This window comes from Caretta caretta, chromosome 3 (assembly GCF_965140235.1).
Source record: "Caretta caretta isolate rCarCar2 chromosome 3, rCarCar1.hap1, whole genome shotgun sequence".
Lineage (NCBI taxonomy): Eukaryota > Metazoa > Chordata > Testudines > Cheloniidae > Caretta > Caretta caretta.
In genome coordinates, this window is record NC_134208.1 from 115,172,260 (window position 1) to 115,188,237 (window position 15,978).

General features: G+C 38.5%; 1 protein-coding gene across 2 annotated transcripts in view; it reads left to right on the forward strand.

Annotated features, from left to right (window-relative positions):
• Positions 1 to 15,978, forward strand: part of MTHFD1L (methylenetetrahydrofolate dehydrogenase (NADP+ dependent) 1 like) — a 255,883-nt gene that overhangs the window by 12,570 nt on the left and 227,335 nt on the right. The window contains exons 7-8 of one of the 2 annotated variants that reach the window (XM_048844238.2): positions 298 to 437; positions 13,470 to 13,581. In XM_048844238.2, the coding sequence (XP_048700195.1) occupies positions 298 to 437; positions 13,470 to 13,581 (252 nt within the window). The remainder of the gene's footprint in view (positions 1 to 297; positions 438 to 13,469; positions 13,582 to 15,978) is intronic. The other variant, XM_048844239.2, reaches the window with a different exon arrangement.

A 15,978-nucleotide genomic window follows, 5' to 3' on the forward strand; every position in this document is an offset into this window, starting at 1 on the left:
CAATCTTACCCTTATTAGTGTGAATGTTCAGTACATATTGCTGAATTAAATGGAATCTGGGTTTGTGTTAGTTCTTCCAGAGACAAGCGTATGGCATTTTCAACATCACAATGATCAGAAATTTACTAGCATATGGAGCCCTTTTATAGTGCTTCTTGTAATTAAAAACCTTGTCTCTTAGTAAGGCAAATAGCAGAAAGTCCACTTACATGGACATCTGTGCTCCAATGAAGTTTAGTAGTGAATGTCTTTTACTACAATAGACAGCTTAACTGACTGATGGCTTTTTTTGTCAAGCAGTTAAAACCATAGATGGAAAGAAGGTGTTACTAGTGGGAACTTGTGGGCCTCTGGAAGCCTCTTTGCAGTGCCTGCTTCAGAGAAAAGGTGCCATGACTATGAGCTGCCAGTGGAAAACACAGCAACTTCAGAGCAAGGTAAATATTTTCTTATGTCAAATCATAAGAAGCCACTCAGCAACTCTCCAGTCTTTTTAACATTTTCTAACATTGTAGGATGATTCTGACAATTTACAAAAGGAAGTAAATAATTTAAGAAGGCTTGAGTTCATTCAAAACTTTAAGAGAGACCCTCTACCACTAGTAGTGGCAGGGAATATTTTAACTAGTGCAAATTGTTACAATTTATGAGATTTTTATGCTTCAGCATAGGTTTGGGGAGGGAGGATATTTAATGGCATAATTTCACTGATACAGTGATAGCAACCTATCAGAAAACACTTTAGTGAACTAACAACTCAAGAATAACTTCAGAACTGTGTGACTGACTTTTGCCCCTTTTTAACTGAAAGTGGTGAAGCTCTTTTAAAAAGCAATCTCGTAATTGGATGAGATGAAGAAAAATGTGTTGTAAGCATATGTATACTGTTTTATGTGGTATCTAAAGGGTTGCTCTTACATTTCATTCTCATCCTCCCACAAATTTTTAAATCTCCAGTTCCTTTTGATAATTAATAATGAGGAAAAAATCAGTTCGCGTATCCTTTGACCTCAGATTTCTCTCAGAATTTGACTTTACTTCCTGATTGAAGGAAGGGTTGGAGGAGGGGCCTGATGATGATGATCGGGGGTGGAAGCAGAGGAGATAGTAGCTGAAGGAAGCTGGTTGTATAATAAACTTCTAGAGGAGATACCTTAAAACTGTCCCAAGCAGAGCTATTTATAACCCAAAAAGAGAGAAGAGCCAGATGTTCCATGAAGTTCAGTAGGGACCTCTCTGTCAATCTGTTTTTTGTGGAAGGTGCTTCAGTACTACTGTATTGGGTGGCAGTACAAATCTCAAGCTATATAACTCATGAGAAGGCTCGCTGTTCCATTGCCCGGACCATTTCAGCACTCAGATAATTTTCCTTCCCCTGCTCGCTCAAAAGCTGTAGCTCAGTGAGACGTTAAGATCCCTGCTTCAGAATATTATGTATAGAACCACTTGTGAACTTTTTTAGATTGCAAGCTGTACACTGGTGTTCACACAAGTGTATGTTCTCTCACACAATTTAAAGCAAGTTTTATACACTTGTGTGCTTCAATCAACCCTTTTCCTCAGTGCTAGAAAGAGACACCTGCTTCTCGCTGCCATAGCAATAGGACCTCTTGCATGAGGGTACTGTTACATAGTTTATGACCTAAAGAAATTCACAAGTGCTTCCCTTGTTAGGACAGAGAGGAGCAGAACTCTTTCCAGCACTGAGGGACAATGGAAAAAGGTTGATTGAAGTCTGAGCATGCAGGATTTGTTATGAAACGTTCCTTTGAAGTTTGTACGTGTTTTTAATTTTTTTACACAACGGTTAGCAAAGGGACAGTCCTAGGGTCTCCAGGTTCTACTGTATTACAAATAATAATAAGCGCTAGAGAAAAGTGTATGTTATTCCACTCCCTTGTATCTAGTTCTTACATGTACTGAGCAATTTACAGTGAATAAATCTAATCTGATGTTCCATAGAGAATACCACAAGGTGGCAGCCAATTCAAAATTTTAATGTAAAATGTTTGTTTTGGATTCAAGGCTAGAATGAAAGAAGGGAAATATACTTTGAATTGAAGTTGAACAGGTGTGGTGTTTAAAAAAATTTTTCTTTGGCAAATCAGTGTTTTTGCAGCTGATTATATCATTATTTGGGCCATCTTAATTTTATGGTTTTAAATGATAGACAACATTTTAAAAAGTATACACTTCTTTCATCTGTGAAAAGACGTTTCCATAATTTTAATTTAAATCTAGTTTTTTAATTTCATTCTTTAATCATGTCTGTCTGTCTGTGTTTTATGACCATGTACTGCAAGGGTAACTAGAAGAGAAGGATGTGTTTTACTCATGTGGAGGGGTCCTTACTAATTATAGTAAGGGCTTGTCTACATACAAAATTAGCTCGACTTACAGCCACCAGAGTAATTACATCTGTTGGCTGTTGGTGTCCATAATACTTCCTTGTGCCAGTTGTGTGTGTCCTCACAGTGAGTGCTTGCACCAGTTGAAGTGGGGTATTGTGAGGCACTGACAGCTGGAGTAAGGGGTACTGACAGCCACTTGGGGCTCACAGCTGAAGCTCCTCCGCCCTGGGGCTGCCAGTTGGAGTGGGTTGGGGCTCAGTTTCACAACAGGGAGCCTATTAGTTGTGAAATTGACAAGAATGTCAATTTCACAGCTGCTATTATTTAATATTTGGTCTCAGGCTCTGGCTGTCAGCCCATAACCATGCTCAGCTTTCTGGCATTTCCTGTGACTTACCTGTCCTAGCAGATCACTGTTAGGAAGCAGAATTCAAGGCCCAGGCAGGATGAGGTTTGAGGTTTTACATGCCAGTCTTCTCCTGTACATTTTAACTTTTGTCTCCAAAGGAGTTTCCAGTTTGTCTGGAGGTCTAATCAGTGGAGCTCTGAGTAAACTTGCCTTTGCCTACCTCAATTGCAAGCCTGGACTACCATAGCACCTGAGCAGTAACCCTCCCAGTTCTAATAAACTTAGTCATGTTGTTGTGTAAGCTTGTGGCTTATAGATTGTTACTCTAACCTATTGCGTATCCAGAGGTCTTCACCTTTGTCATGTCCCAAGAGAGCCCAGGGATCAGGAGCTAAACAGAAGGTTTCTTGCTTGCCATCATCGAGCATTGATGGTCCCATATTTATAGTGTCACATTACAAGAACTATGGTTATATTTGAGGATGTGGACTTGTTAGTTCCTGTTTTCCCTTGCATGTTGAAAGGCCTGACATATGTTTTGTGAAAATTTGGTAAAATGCATTTTGCTTATTGATGAGGGTTCTACCCCTGCCCCTCCAGTTAATATTCATTGAAGTTAACAGAGAGAAAAGCAAAACATTAAATAATGCAATCATACTTGGAATTTCCTGACTTCTGTACATATATATCTATATTTGAATATATTATTGTGGGCATTTAACAGAGGTTTGCAGGGGTAGACCAAACAGGTTTGCTTTGTGGTATGTATCATGGCAAGGCAAATTAATTTAAACTATTTTAGTGACAATTGTGATAAGTGTTTATTTTATACATCAGTTTTTCAGACCAAGTTAATATGTCCATTTTCACTGAAGCATGAATCTCATTTTTGACATTAATTTTAGCATTAGCTAGGAATTAATCAGACATGTAACTCAAGATGGAGCTCTGCTAGCTTATTATTTAAAAAGGAAGGGGTTCTAATAACTGTTTTCCTCATTCATGTTAATTTGCTAATAGATATTTTAGTCATTGGGGCCTGATCCAAAGCTCAATATTGTGGATTGAAAAATTCCCTTGGATTTTAATGGGCTTTGGATCAGGCCCTGTACCTCCATTGCTTTTGTACTGCCTCTTTATTTCAGACAGTTTCTTTTGCAGGAACATTTTGAAGGAAATTGGGGAGTTGGTGTGTACTTTAGGCTGGTTAATTAATTTGAGTGAACATTTGTCATTCACTGGGACATTACAGAAATTACATTACACAAATACCTAAATGTTGCCTTCATTACCTTAAACATTACCCCGGAGATTTCTAAAGGAACAAATGGAAGTTAGCTGATTAATTCCCAGTTGCATTGTCTGCCTCTACATACTAACTTTCATATTGTCCTTCTGATCTTTAGAATTGTTTCCTGCATCCCTGCAAAATAAGCACTCTGGTAAAGTTTACTTTCTAATTGTACAGTGAAAGCAGAATGCTCATAAATGACAATAAAGTGCTTGGTTACAAGAATTAACCAGGATACAAAAAGTGCTTGAAACATGCCAACGATTGTGTGTCACATGAAAACTCGTGTTCTAGATACCATGATGATCAGTGCCTTTTAAATAGGCTTCTTAAAATAGAATACATTAGAGGCTGGCGTGGCCCTAAGCTTGGCTTACCAGCTGCATTTGAGATTTATTTATTTTAATTTTTTTGTAAATTAAATCTTTTCCTGCCCCTCTCAGCATACCAGAAGTAAAAGGACAGCTTTAACATTCCCGATTCTTATATTTTAATTTAGAGGTTGTGTAAACCATTCAGCCTTTTATTTTCCTCCTCTTTATTTCCTTTGATTTTGGTGCAGTGAACAGGCAACTACATTTCTGCCTCAGAATTTGTTAGCTTGACTTTAGCCATTGTAAAAATAATTGTCTTGTCACAGCTGCATTATGACCTGACTCTTAAATACCCCTGGATTTTCAAAGAGTTATAAATGGACAATTCCAATGTTTCAGAAAAATCTAGTACAATCATGTGCAACTGCTGTGAAGAGATACTATTCTATTTCCATTTACATTGTATGTAAAATGGGATTATTATGAACTAAGAAATATTCAAGCCTTTAGATAAATTAAGATAATCTATTAACCTTCTGTTAATACTTACATAGAAAGCTCTTGCAGATACTGACCCTTCAGAGCGGATTTGGCACACGGGGAAGTTTTAATGACATAATTTTAAGAAACAACTAATTTTGTTACTTTAAAAGCCAATAATCTGTTCCACTGTTCACAAATGATAAAAGGGAAAATGTAATGTACTTAATTGCTGTATGATATATTAATTTTCTACCAAGATTAGGTAATCCAGATGGTGGAAAACTATTGTACCTTCTAATGAAAAACACAGATAATTATTTTGCCAAAACATGAATAATACTTAGCACTCATGAGAAAATTTACTAAGACCATTTCTTCAATTATTTTTTGAATATGACCCATGTTGTGTCTATTTTAAAAGACCTTGCCTTGTGTTCATATTTATTGTAAAGAAGCCTAGACACACACACACACTCTTATGTAAAAAGAAAAGGAGTACTTGTGGCACCTTAGAGACTAACCAATTTATTTAAGCATAAGCTTTCGTGAGCTACAGCTCACTTCATTGGATGCATACCAATTTATTTGAGCATAAGCTTTCGTGAGCTACAGCTCACTTCATCGGATGCATACTGTGGAATATGCATCCGATGAAGTGAGCTGTAGCTCACGAAAGCTTATGCTCATATAAATTGGTTAGTCTCTAAGGTGCCACACGTACTCCTTTTCTTTTTGCGAATACAGACTAACATGGCTGTTACTCTGCAACACTCTTATGTGTCAACATAATAAAAGATGGATAAAACCCATCTGAACTCTAGTTCACATTTTCAACCAAATCTAGGTTTTATTTAAGTTTTGATTTGGGTGCCTCCTTCCCTCTCTTTGGCTCAAAGCAGGCCTGTTATCTTTGCTGAAACTCATCCTGGAGTTTCAGCCTATTTAGCTGTCTTTGTTGAGCCAGCTGTGGACTGTCCTTTCAAATCTCAGAAGAACCAGGATTTGTGGGCTGGGTGGGACTCTATGGTGTTTGACCCAGGCAAGCGTAAAAGAGCATAGACATAAATGGAACAGCTGTCTAGAGTATAGCAGAAAAAAAAGATTATATGGGAATTTCTACTGATAATACTTTGTTAGATTACTGTTCTACTGTGTATGTGTTTTCAAGACATTGCAATTCTTACAGGGTCATTGCTGTTTCTTGCATCTTAAATTTAATCAGGCATTCTAAAAGCCAAAGAGTAAGGATAGCAGAAGCTAGAAGGGATAAATGTAATGATCTGAGTTCTAGTCCCTTGCTCCGCACGCTGGTAGAACCTGGAAATACAACATGTAAGCATCTGTGGGATAGGGAGCACCTCCCATTAGTCTTCCCCCTGCCCTTTTTTTCTCCCTCTCCCCCCATCCATTGAGCAACACTGACGTGCTCCAGAATGAGCTGAGATCAGGCCATCTGAGCTAGGGCTTGTCAGTGGTGGGAGTTGAGGTTGGAAATTACTGGAAAAATGGTCTCTGCCTGCTTTCTTTTCCAGTGCCACTATCCTGTTCCTCCCCCAGTTAGAGGCTGTATGTTGCCATTATGGATGGAACCAGAATAATTGAAACTGATGCTTGTTTCAGATGTGATGAAGAATATTATGATGACTTTCTTAGGGTCACTGACAAAAAATATCTTAAAAGCTGGGGAGGGGGCCATCGCTGCTGCTAACTAATGCTTAGAACATACTGAGCTGAAGCACTGTATCTGCAGTAAGTTTATTTTGAAGAACTAAACACTTCGTGATAACAGCATTGTCCCCTATCATGGCTTGTTTTTATCCCTTTCTTTTGGTGAAAAATAATGATTTTGTTGTTGTGTTTGAACACTTAATTAGTCAGTTCAGCTGTTACACATATGCTACAAATCCTAGTGGTGTTAAAGTGGGGACCACTGGTTTTTAATGTTCTCTGAAATCAGTGAAAACTCCTTTCCTCCCTCCAGCAAGCATGTGTTTGTATATCTTTTGTCCCGTCCCCCCCATCAGAACAATGCCATTTGTCAAAAATAACTTGTATTCATTGTGTACGTGCAACTGGAAGAAGGTAAGGAGAGTATGCCTGGGTGAAAAAAATGAAAATTTACTACCTCAGTGAAGTCCAGATAAAATTTAAAACATTAGACCTGCAATGGCCACAGGGTTTTAAATGATTACTCTTTTTTTTCTGTTTAAATCAGTTTTTGTATATTTATTTCCACTGAATGTGGCTGCAAGGAATTCCATATCTGCTTCTCCTTCCCCTCTGCACTTATTAAAACTGAAATAGTCCTAAATCAGGCCTAGAAAACCCATGTCTTCATTATGCCCATTTACATTTCAGTTTAAAAAAATATATATTTTTTGTCTTTGATCATCTGGTTTAAAAATGGCTTTTGTAGAAATGAAGGAAATGAAATATTTATGCAACCCTTGCGGCAAAATAGGTTTTCAATTATCTGGAATATACAATTACTCCATATCATTACCATTAAATGTTTGGCTTGCCCTATTTGTATTGTTACTGTTATTTTAGTCTTTTGTCTTGGGAATGGGTGGTGGTACTTTAATCTGCTTCTACTTAAATCTCATTGGAGAGAGTCGTGTTTTGTTATGAGGTAGGGTTTCAAATTATTTATTTGAACATGTCTTCCCAGTTGAAAAGATTTGCCAGTGAGAATGCAAGATTCTTCTTGAGAATCTTTGCCCGTCCTTAAAATATTGCTTAATGTGGTATGGATTATTTCATGTGACATTTGTCATTCTTTCCAATGTGATCTGATAACAGAATGTTATTTTACCCATTTTACAATGTATACTTGGTTATTCCATGACTGCATATTACCGTTTGTCCATATCTTCTCGTTCTTTTGGCTAAAATGAAGTGTAGCATCTGTTTTGCATCTGATGCATCCTCTGTCTGGGGACTATATAATGCACTTGCAGGGGGATAGACTTGATGATTTAATAGATCTTTTCCATCTCGAAAGTCTGATTTATTTCTGATTTAGAAGATTAGCCCTCTGTATGCCTCTCTGAGCTTTTTTTGAGTGATTTATAAGCAGTGGAAAAAAATAGGTGAAGGCAAAAAAAAAAAAAAATCATCCTGTGTGAAATGAAACTGAAATGGCCTGATGGGGTTTGTGCAAACCTCTGTGACTCTCCTTGGTCAATCCATCAGCCAAGTTTATAGGAAACGAGTTTTTAAAAAAAACAAACAAAAAAAACCTGTTGTTGTAGCGCTGACAAAGACTATGGCTATAGAATATTTTTTACGCTTCAGCTGTTGGTTTTCTTTTATGAATTTGTTTTAAAACCCTTGCAAGGAAAAAAAGTATTTGTTGTCCTTTCTCTTAGTGTAATTGAACTTATAATATGTGGTTTTTCTTTCATTTTCTTTCTTTTAAAAGTGGGGGAAAGGAAATTAGCAGGGGAGGTTTATGCAGAGGTTATAAATCACCTGCTTGAAAGTTGTTGGTTACATATGAGGTAACCTTTTAAAAAAAAAAAAAAAGGCCAGCTGTTTTTGTGATATATTTACAGATATATACAATTTTGGCCATCCAACCTGCTGTTTGCATTGGCTATAGAAATATTATGTTACTCTTGTTAAGATAGTTATGCGATGTTATGATCTGTAGTCACGGAGATGAGAACAGTTGGTTAGGTCAATTGTTTTTCAACCTTATAATTGCATATATCAGAATTGATCAAATGTATTGGATAAAGGCTCTTTGGAATTATCATTTGTTGAGAGGTCTCAACCATATAGAGGTCTCAACCAATTCAGGCCACAGTGCTAGGCACTATACAAATGTACTGTCTTTGTCCCTGCTATATGGCATATACTAGTTGACACTACATATCTGAATTATACCTGTATTTGAATTATGCTTGAATTATAACAGTATTAATCTTTGTTTTGATGTGGAAAAGATTGGGTTCCTGTAACTCACAGGACACACTATTTTCTACACCAAAACATAAATTATTTCTTAGGGTGTAAGCACTCACTATCATAGTCTAAAGTACTTCTAATATTTCTACTTAGTAAACTGCTTGTGAAATGAAAAGTCTTTGTAAGTGAAGCTGTAAGTCTTTACAAGCCTCTTGGTGGGTATGTGTCCAAAGAGCCGATCTGCATATAGTGATATGTATAGATCAGTTTGTAGGGATTAAAAAAGTACCAGTATCTAGGAAAGAGCAGATAGTGATACAAGGGCCTGTATGGTACCTCAGTTTTCTTGAACCATTGAGTCCCTAATTTGGTAAACCTGTACCATTCCTTAACTGATCCATGATTACAGGTGCATGATCCAAGATTTAATATGGGAATACAATATTACACAATGCAAACTGAAACTTCTCATTGAAATTCTTATCAACCAAAATGTATCTAAATAACCTCAACAGTTGCTAAGATTATGAAACCAAGCGAAGTAGATATTTAACTTATTGCTAACACTCACATTTTAGCAGCAGGAAGACATTAAATAGCCCAAAAGTATATACTTATTGTCTTTCACTTGCAACGTAGAGCACATATGTCTGTTGTCTGTTCCAATAAGGGAGGGATCACGAGGAGTCTTAGAAGAAGAAGAAGAAGAAGAAGGTGTTTTTCTCAGAATTTTACTGCATATATTATTGAGAAGCAGTTTGAAATACTAAGAAAATGAAACCAAACAATATAAACAAAGCAAAAACCCAGCTCCATTGCACAAGAAATAAGATCAGATTAAATCAACATTGAATTTGACCAATATCTATTCTAGCAGTAGCCAGGTATAAGCCAAGGGTCTCTAATTAGATGAATCTTAATATCCTAGAATGAAGGTCAGGTATGCTGTTGATTAGTGTTTGAGACGAGCACAAGATTCAAATTCATGAAAGCAACTTGCTCTCTCATCCAAAGCAAGCAGTCATGTTCTAAAGCGTGCATGAAATTTAACTCGCAAGATTGACTTCCAGTGTTGAACAATATCGCACAAAGATTGGGGACCAGATATTAATTTCCTTTCCTTCACAAGAGAGTTCCGTACAAGAATGAATAATTAAAACCAAAACGCAAGAGAGCCTAATAACATTGTGTTGGTGCCCTTAATAATTTTTAATTTCTGGTTTTCTTTTATGTCTTGAATAAATAGGCTTATACAAAAAAGTTCTGCAAAACAAACATTAGTTAAGTTTTTTTTAACATGCTTAAGAAAATACATTAAAACTATTTTTTTGAAAAAATAGAAGTGCATTCTAAATTCAGCTAAGGTAACTGTAAAAGCCAAATCTAAATACAGAGTTCAAAGTTAAGAATAAGGTATTTTCTGCATGTATAACTCTTTGGACTATGATTTTAGCAGCAGTCAAAAAAGCAAACCAAATGTTAGGATGAATAGAATAGAAGATAATACAGAAAATATTTTTCTGCAGTTTCCACGGTATACATCTGATGAAGTGAGCTGTAGCTCACGAAAGCTCATGCTCAAATAAATTGGTTAGTCTCTAAGGTGCCACAAGTACTCCTTTTCTTTTTGCGAATACAGACTAACACGGCTGTTCCTCTGAAACAGAAAATATCATAATGGCTTTGTATAATACAGTGGTTCATCATCATCTGGAATACTGACTACAATACTGATCAACCCATTTCCAAAAAGATATTGCAGAATTAGTGGGGGTTCTGAGGAGAGCAACGAGAATGATTAAAGGGACAGAAAAACTCTCACATGAATAGATAGCAATTGTTCACCCTAGAAAATAGGTGAGTAAGAGGAGACAAGATAAAAATATATAAAATAGTGAATGATACAGGGAAAGTAGGTTGAGTGTTTCTATTCTCCCTGTTTCACAGTACAAGAACAAGGGGACAGCCAATGAGACTGAAAGGCAGCAAATTCAAACCGAATGAAACAAAATAACTTTTCATACAGTCAGTGATCAGACTGTGGAACTAATTGCCACAGGATGTTGTCGAAGCCAATTAATTTAGGAGGATTCAAAGGATTTGGGCATTTGTATGAATAACAAGACTATCCAGTGTTACAGTAGTTAATGTTAAAAGATTTTAGAAGGGATGTAAAACATTGTACTTCTGGGTTTAAGGCAATAGCTATCTCTCAAGGGCTAGGGTGAGACCATCATTGGGGCAGATTATTCCTCATCTACTGTGCGGTTTTTCATATCTTCCTGTGGAGCTTCTGTTTCTGGCCACTGTCGGAGACAGGATACTGGACTGGAAGAACCACACGTCTGATGCCCTATGGCTGTCTCAATGTTCATCAGGTCTCAATCAAAAAGAAATTGTGCTAGGTCAGTAGGTAGATGGGAGACCTCCATGGGAAAATGCAGGGAGGTGTAGGAAATAGTGTTTATCCGTTTGATGGAACCCTTAACTGTGTATATCAGTCTTAAATTTAGTAGCTGTGTGTTAACCAAGGCATGATGCAGGATGAGACATAAAAACTACCTGTACTTATCAAAGAAGATATTTCTCAAAAGTGTGGATGTTAACTGGTTCTGTTGACCTGGCCACATTCTGTTTTGAATAAATGTATTTTGCATACTTAAATTCCGTGCTCTTTTAATTAGAGAAATGTATTATTCTTCACTTACTGCCTTTACCGTTTGGTTAGCGGTGTTTTGTGTTTAGAAAATGGGGTGTAGTTAGTGGTAGGTGAAGTGATTCACATGAATTTAAGTTGCTGAGAGTTTTAGGATTTTACAGGGTGAGAGACAATATATAAATGTAAGAGATTTCCTAATGCCATTTAAAATAATTGTAATATTAGTAATACCAAAAAAAAATTATGGCTGGAATACAATTTACAGTGACACTGGTACATGTGATTTTAACTATGATAGAACAAAACTGAGCTGGAAGCCTTGGGGACACTGATCACTCTAGAAAGGAGGCTGCCTATTGAACGAGTAATGTTCCGTCATAAGGTTGTTTGGCTTGTCTCACTCTGCCTGCCTGCCTGCCACTCCTGCTGGGGAACGGGGTCTGGGGGCTTGCCTCATTCTGCCTGCCTGGCATTCCAGCTGAGGAGTGGGCAAGCCCCCGCACCCCAAGCCCTCTCTCCGGTGGAAGTGCTGGGCAGGTGGAGTGGGGCAAGCCTCCGACCTTGCTATGCCCCTGCCTCAACCAAGCTTCACAATCATCATTGGTGAGTACAATATTAAAATGTTTGTTTATAATTATTTAAAACTCATACTGTATATAATGCCTTTTGTCTGGCAAAAAAAAAAATCCCTGGAACCTAACACAACCCTCGCCCACCCTCCCCCCACCGAATTTATTCTTATAGGGAAATTGGATTCGCTTAACATCGTTTCGCTTAAAGTAGTGTTTTTCATGAACATAACTATAATGTTAAGCAAGGAGTTACTATATCTGATTTCAGTCTGAATCAACTTGGTATATCCTCCAGTTGTCCTGTTAGTAACTCTCTCACATCTCCCTTGCCTTGCAGCCTTATTCCAGTTCCTGAGGAAAAAAAAAGTTCAATCCTTTTTTCCCCCTGCCCCCGTTCTTTGTGCAGATGATAGAGCTGTTAGATTTCTCCCATTTCCACCAGATCCACCTTCCCCCTTCCTTGCCATTGGACAGTGCCAAAACTGCTGTTCTGATGGAATTTTTAATTGTTATTTCTTGGCAGGAATTTCTTTAATATTGCATCACACCTGATTTGGCAAGGATACTAGGCAGTCTTAAGTCAGTTTGTAGTGAGGCTTGCAGAGTTTGTGACGCTCAGCATCTATTGACACATCTTTAGTTATTTCCAAAACCTCTACTGTCTAGAAACTATTTCTGCATTCAATCTTGATGCAATGCAAGGCCTGTCTTTCCATTTTGAGTACCTTTGTATATGTCTGTGTGTCTGCTTATAATTTAGGATACATATTATTCCTTACCTTGTGTAGATTCTTGTATCGTTTACAGTGCTCTATTGGAGGTAGGGAGGAAACAACAGCTTATGCCTTTGTTTGTTACTAGAAGGGCAATGTCATGCTCTGTATTGTCCTTGACTCCACAGAGCCTGATAAAATCAGGGGCTTCTTTTGGTAAACATGAGTTAACAGGGAAAAAGGTTTTAATTGGAATTTTTTGAAGGCGCTGATGAATATAGGACAGCTGATCAGCTCTTATGTTGCCTTCCGACTAATGTGACTTGAGTATGTGGGTTTTTTTTGTTTTCACCACTTTCACAAATCCAGCTTTGAGCAGTGCCTTGTTTTGCCCACAATTGAGATGTTCAGATAGTTGTTCAACAAATTGTAGTAATTTTGAATGTTTAGTTTCTTGACCTCATTTCTAATCAAATGTTATCACATTCTTTCAACCCACATCTTCCACAAAAGAGAAGTCCCTCCAAAATGTCCAGTTGCACAGCACTTTCAAGCACAGTGGGTTTTTCAAGATATGATTTTCATGTAATATTATGGGCCCTGATTGTGATCTCACTTTCCTGACTTTACACTAGAATGTACATATTGATTTCAATGGAGTTATTCCTGATCCTCAGTAATGTAAGAATCAGGCCTGTAGTCTGGATCTTTTGCATTCACTTGTGGATACTGTGAGAAGTTAAGTATAAGTTGGGCTTGAATGTTAAGTCTACACTGCATGATATATTCCTGATTTTAGAATATTTTTGTTTGTCTGGTTTTTAGCTTCATCAGGCAGATGTGGTGGTGGTTGGCAGTACCAAACCTAAGGAGATTCCAGTCAGTTGGATAAGGCCTGGAACAACCATTGTCAGTTGTTATCCTGACTTTTTATCAGGTAAGATCAGTTTAAAATTGTATACCACTCGAAAGAAGTGTAAGGGATACAAGGATAAGTACAAGATATGGTAGCAAAGACCTGCAATGTTTAGAATAGCTCATTTAAAAATAAATGTATATGTATTGTGTGTATGTATGCATGTATATGAGTTCATCCCTTCCTGTACCTGATATTTATGAGCTTGGGGTTATGCAGGCAACAGTTGATGATGTTACTAGCTTAATTATCAGTATTATAGAATGTACATTATTCCTGGGGGAATTCTGTGCCACTGAGCATGTGCAGAATTTGTCCCCTGCAGATTTCTTTGCTTCCCCGCAGAAAAATCACTTTCTGATTGGGAAGCAAAGGGAAGCCACAAGAGTGGTCATGAGACCCTCCCAGCAGTATGTTTTGGGTACCCAGGGCAGTTGGCAGAGAAGTAAATCACTCTGGGGCAGAGGGTGGGACTGGGGAAGACCTGGCTGGTGGCTCCTACCCTGCACCGAGCTCAGCGGCTAGTCCTGGCTGGGCTGGGGAGGACGGGACTTTCTATTCCCTGGCATGGGATTTGGGGCCGTGTCAGATTTCTCCCCTGGCTATAGGAAGTTCTGCAAACTCTCCCCCAACTCCCTCACGCTTCCTGCACCCATCGCTCTTCAGCTTCACATGGAGGGATCACTGTACAGGGAGCTGCTTCTCCATCCACCCAACCCCCATGCATCCAGACCTCCTCATACCCAGACCTTCCTGCCAAGCCTCACCCTCCCTCTGCACCCAGAACCCCCCCGATGAGCCCCCTGCACCTGGACTGCCCTGAGAAGCCACCCGCACCTGGATCCCCACCCTACCACGCCCCAACCAGCTGCACCTGGATCCCTGCCCCACTGAGCCCCACTCCCCCAGCATCTGGACTCCCCCACACACTGAGCTCCCCACACCAAGACTCCCTGCCAACTTTATTCCCACCAAACCAAACCCTCTCCCCACTGAGCCCCAACCACCTTCACCTGGACCCCCCCTGCAGAATCCTATTACTGTTGCACCCAGAACACCCCCTCCCACCTGGATCCCCCACTGAGCCACCTGCACCCAGATTGCCCGACACCAAACCCTCTTAACCCACACCTGGATCTACCCACACTAAGCCCCTCCACACTTGGATCCTGCCTTATTGAGCCTGCCTGCCCATACCTTGTACACCTGGCATGGAGAAGCAGGGCTCTGAGGTGTTTCTGGGGCAGGCCCGGTCCTTGCACTGTGTCAGAGTTGGATGCAGCCTCATCGCTGAGTCAATGTCCCGGGGAGGAGCTGCACAGTGATTTCCCACCTCTGTGAAGCTAGTGCCCTGTACTCCCCAATGCCGTGCTGGAGCTTCGACATTTATTTGACATATAAAATTTGCAGAATTTTACAATACTGTGTGCAGAATTTTCAATTTTTTGGCCTAGAATTTTTAATCTTTTGGCACAGAATGCCCTCAGGAGTAGAACATATTCCTACAAATTAGAATGGTAAAAAACAATTCGGTCATCCTGTAGATCTGCTCCCACTGCAGGATTGTTCCCTACTTATTTTCTAATGCTTTATCCAGTTTAGTTTTGTACAGAAGTACAAGGAAGAAAAAACCTTTTCAGTGGGAAGGGACTTCTAAACTCAGCTAGTGTGTGAGCCAGAAGAGTACACCTCCATAAAAAAAGTCTACAAGAACAGACGGAAATTTGTTCCACATTGTACTTTCATTTACAAAGGAGAAAGTAGAAGCCAAGTAATTTTTTTTTATTTAGGATAGTTTACACGAGAGTAGATACTTGGCCTGTATTGCCACTCTATTACACCTACTGCCAATGTAATCCATTGAAATCAGTGGCTCATTAAACTGATCGAACTCATTGAACCCAGCTGTAAACTAAATTATCTAATTACTTAGTTAATTCTTCTAAAAGGTCATATTTCTTAGTAGTAACTTCACCATGTAATCGTCTATGACGTGGTAGAATTTGATTATGATCTAGATGTGCTTTTTTTTTTAAAGATGCCAGCGAGTGTTGGCCATTCTTCTTCTTCAATGATTTATGGAAGAAAGCCATAGAGATTATTTGTTTGATTATACAAACTCTTTAATATGTATCATTAGTCATCTAAGACTCTATCCTGCGAACACTTATGTGAATAGCAGTGCAAATGTGAGTAGTCCTATTAAATTCAATGGGACTACTCAGATGCGTAAAATCATTCACATGCATAAATGTTTCCAAGATCAGAATTCAAAGCATTACAATGAAAATAAATTTGTTTATGCCATGCAGCTCATCTTATTTTTAGTATAGGAGCTTGGATTGAACAAGCCTAAGTTTCAAGACATTAAAATAAAAAAATTTAGTGCAAAGGTATGCTACAAAAATATTTGACATT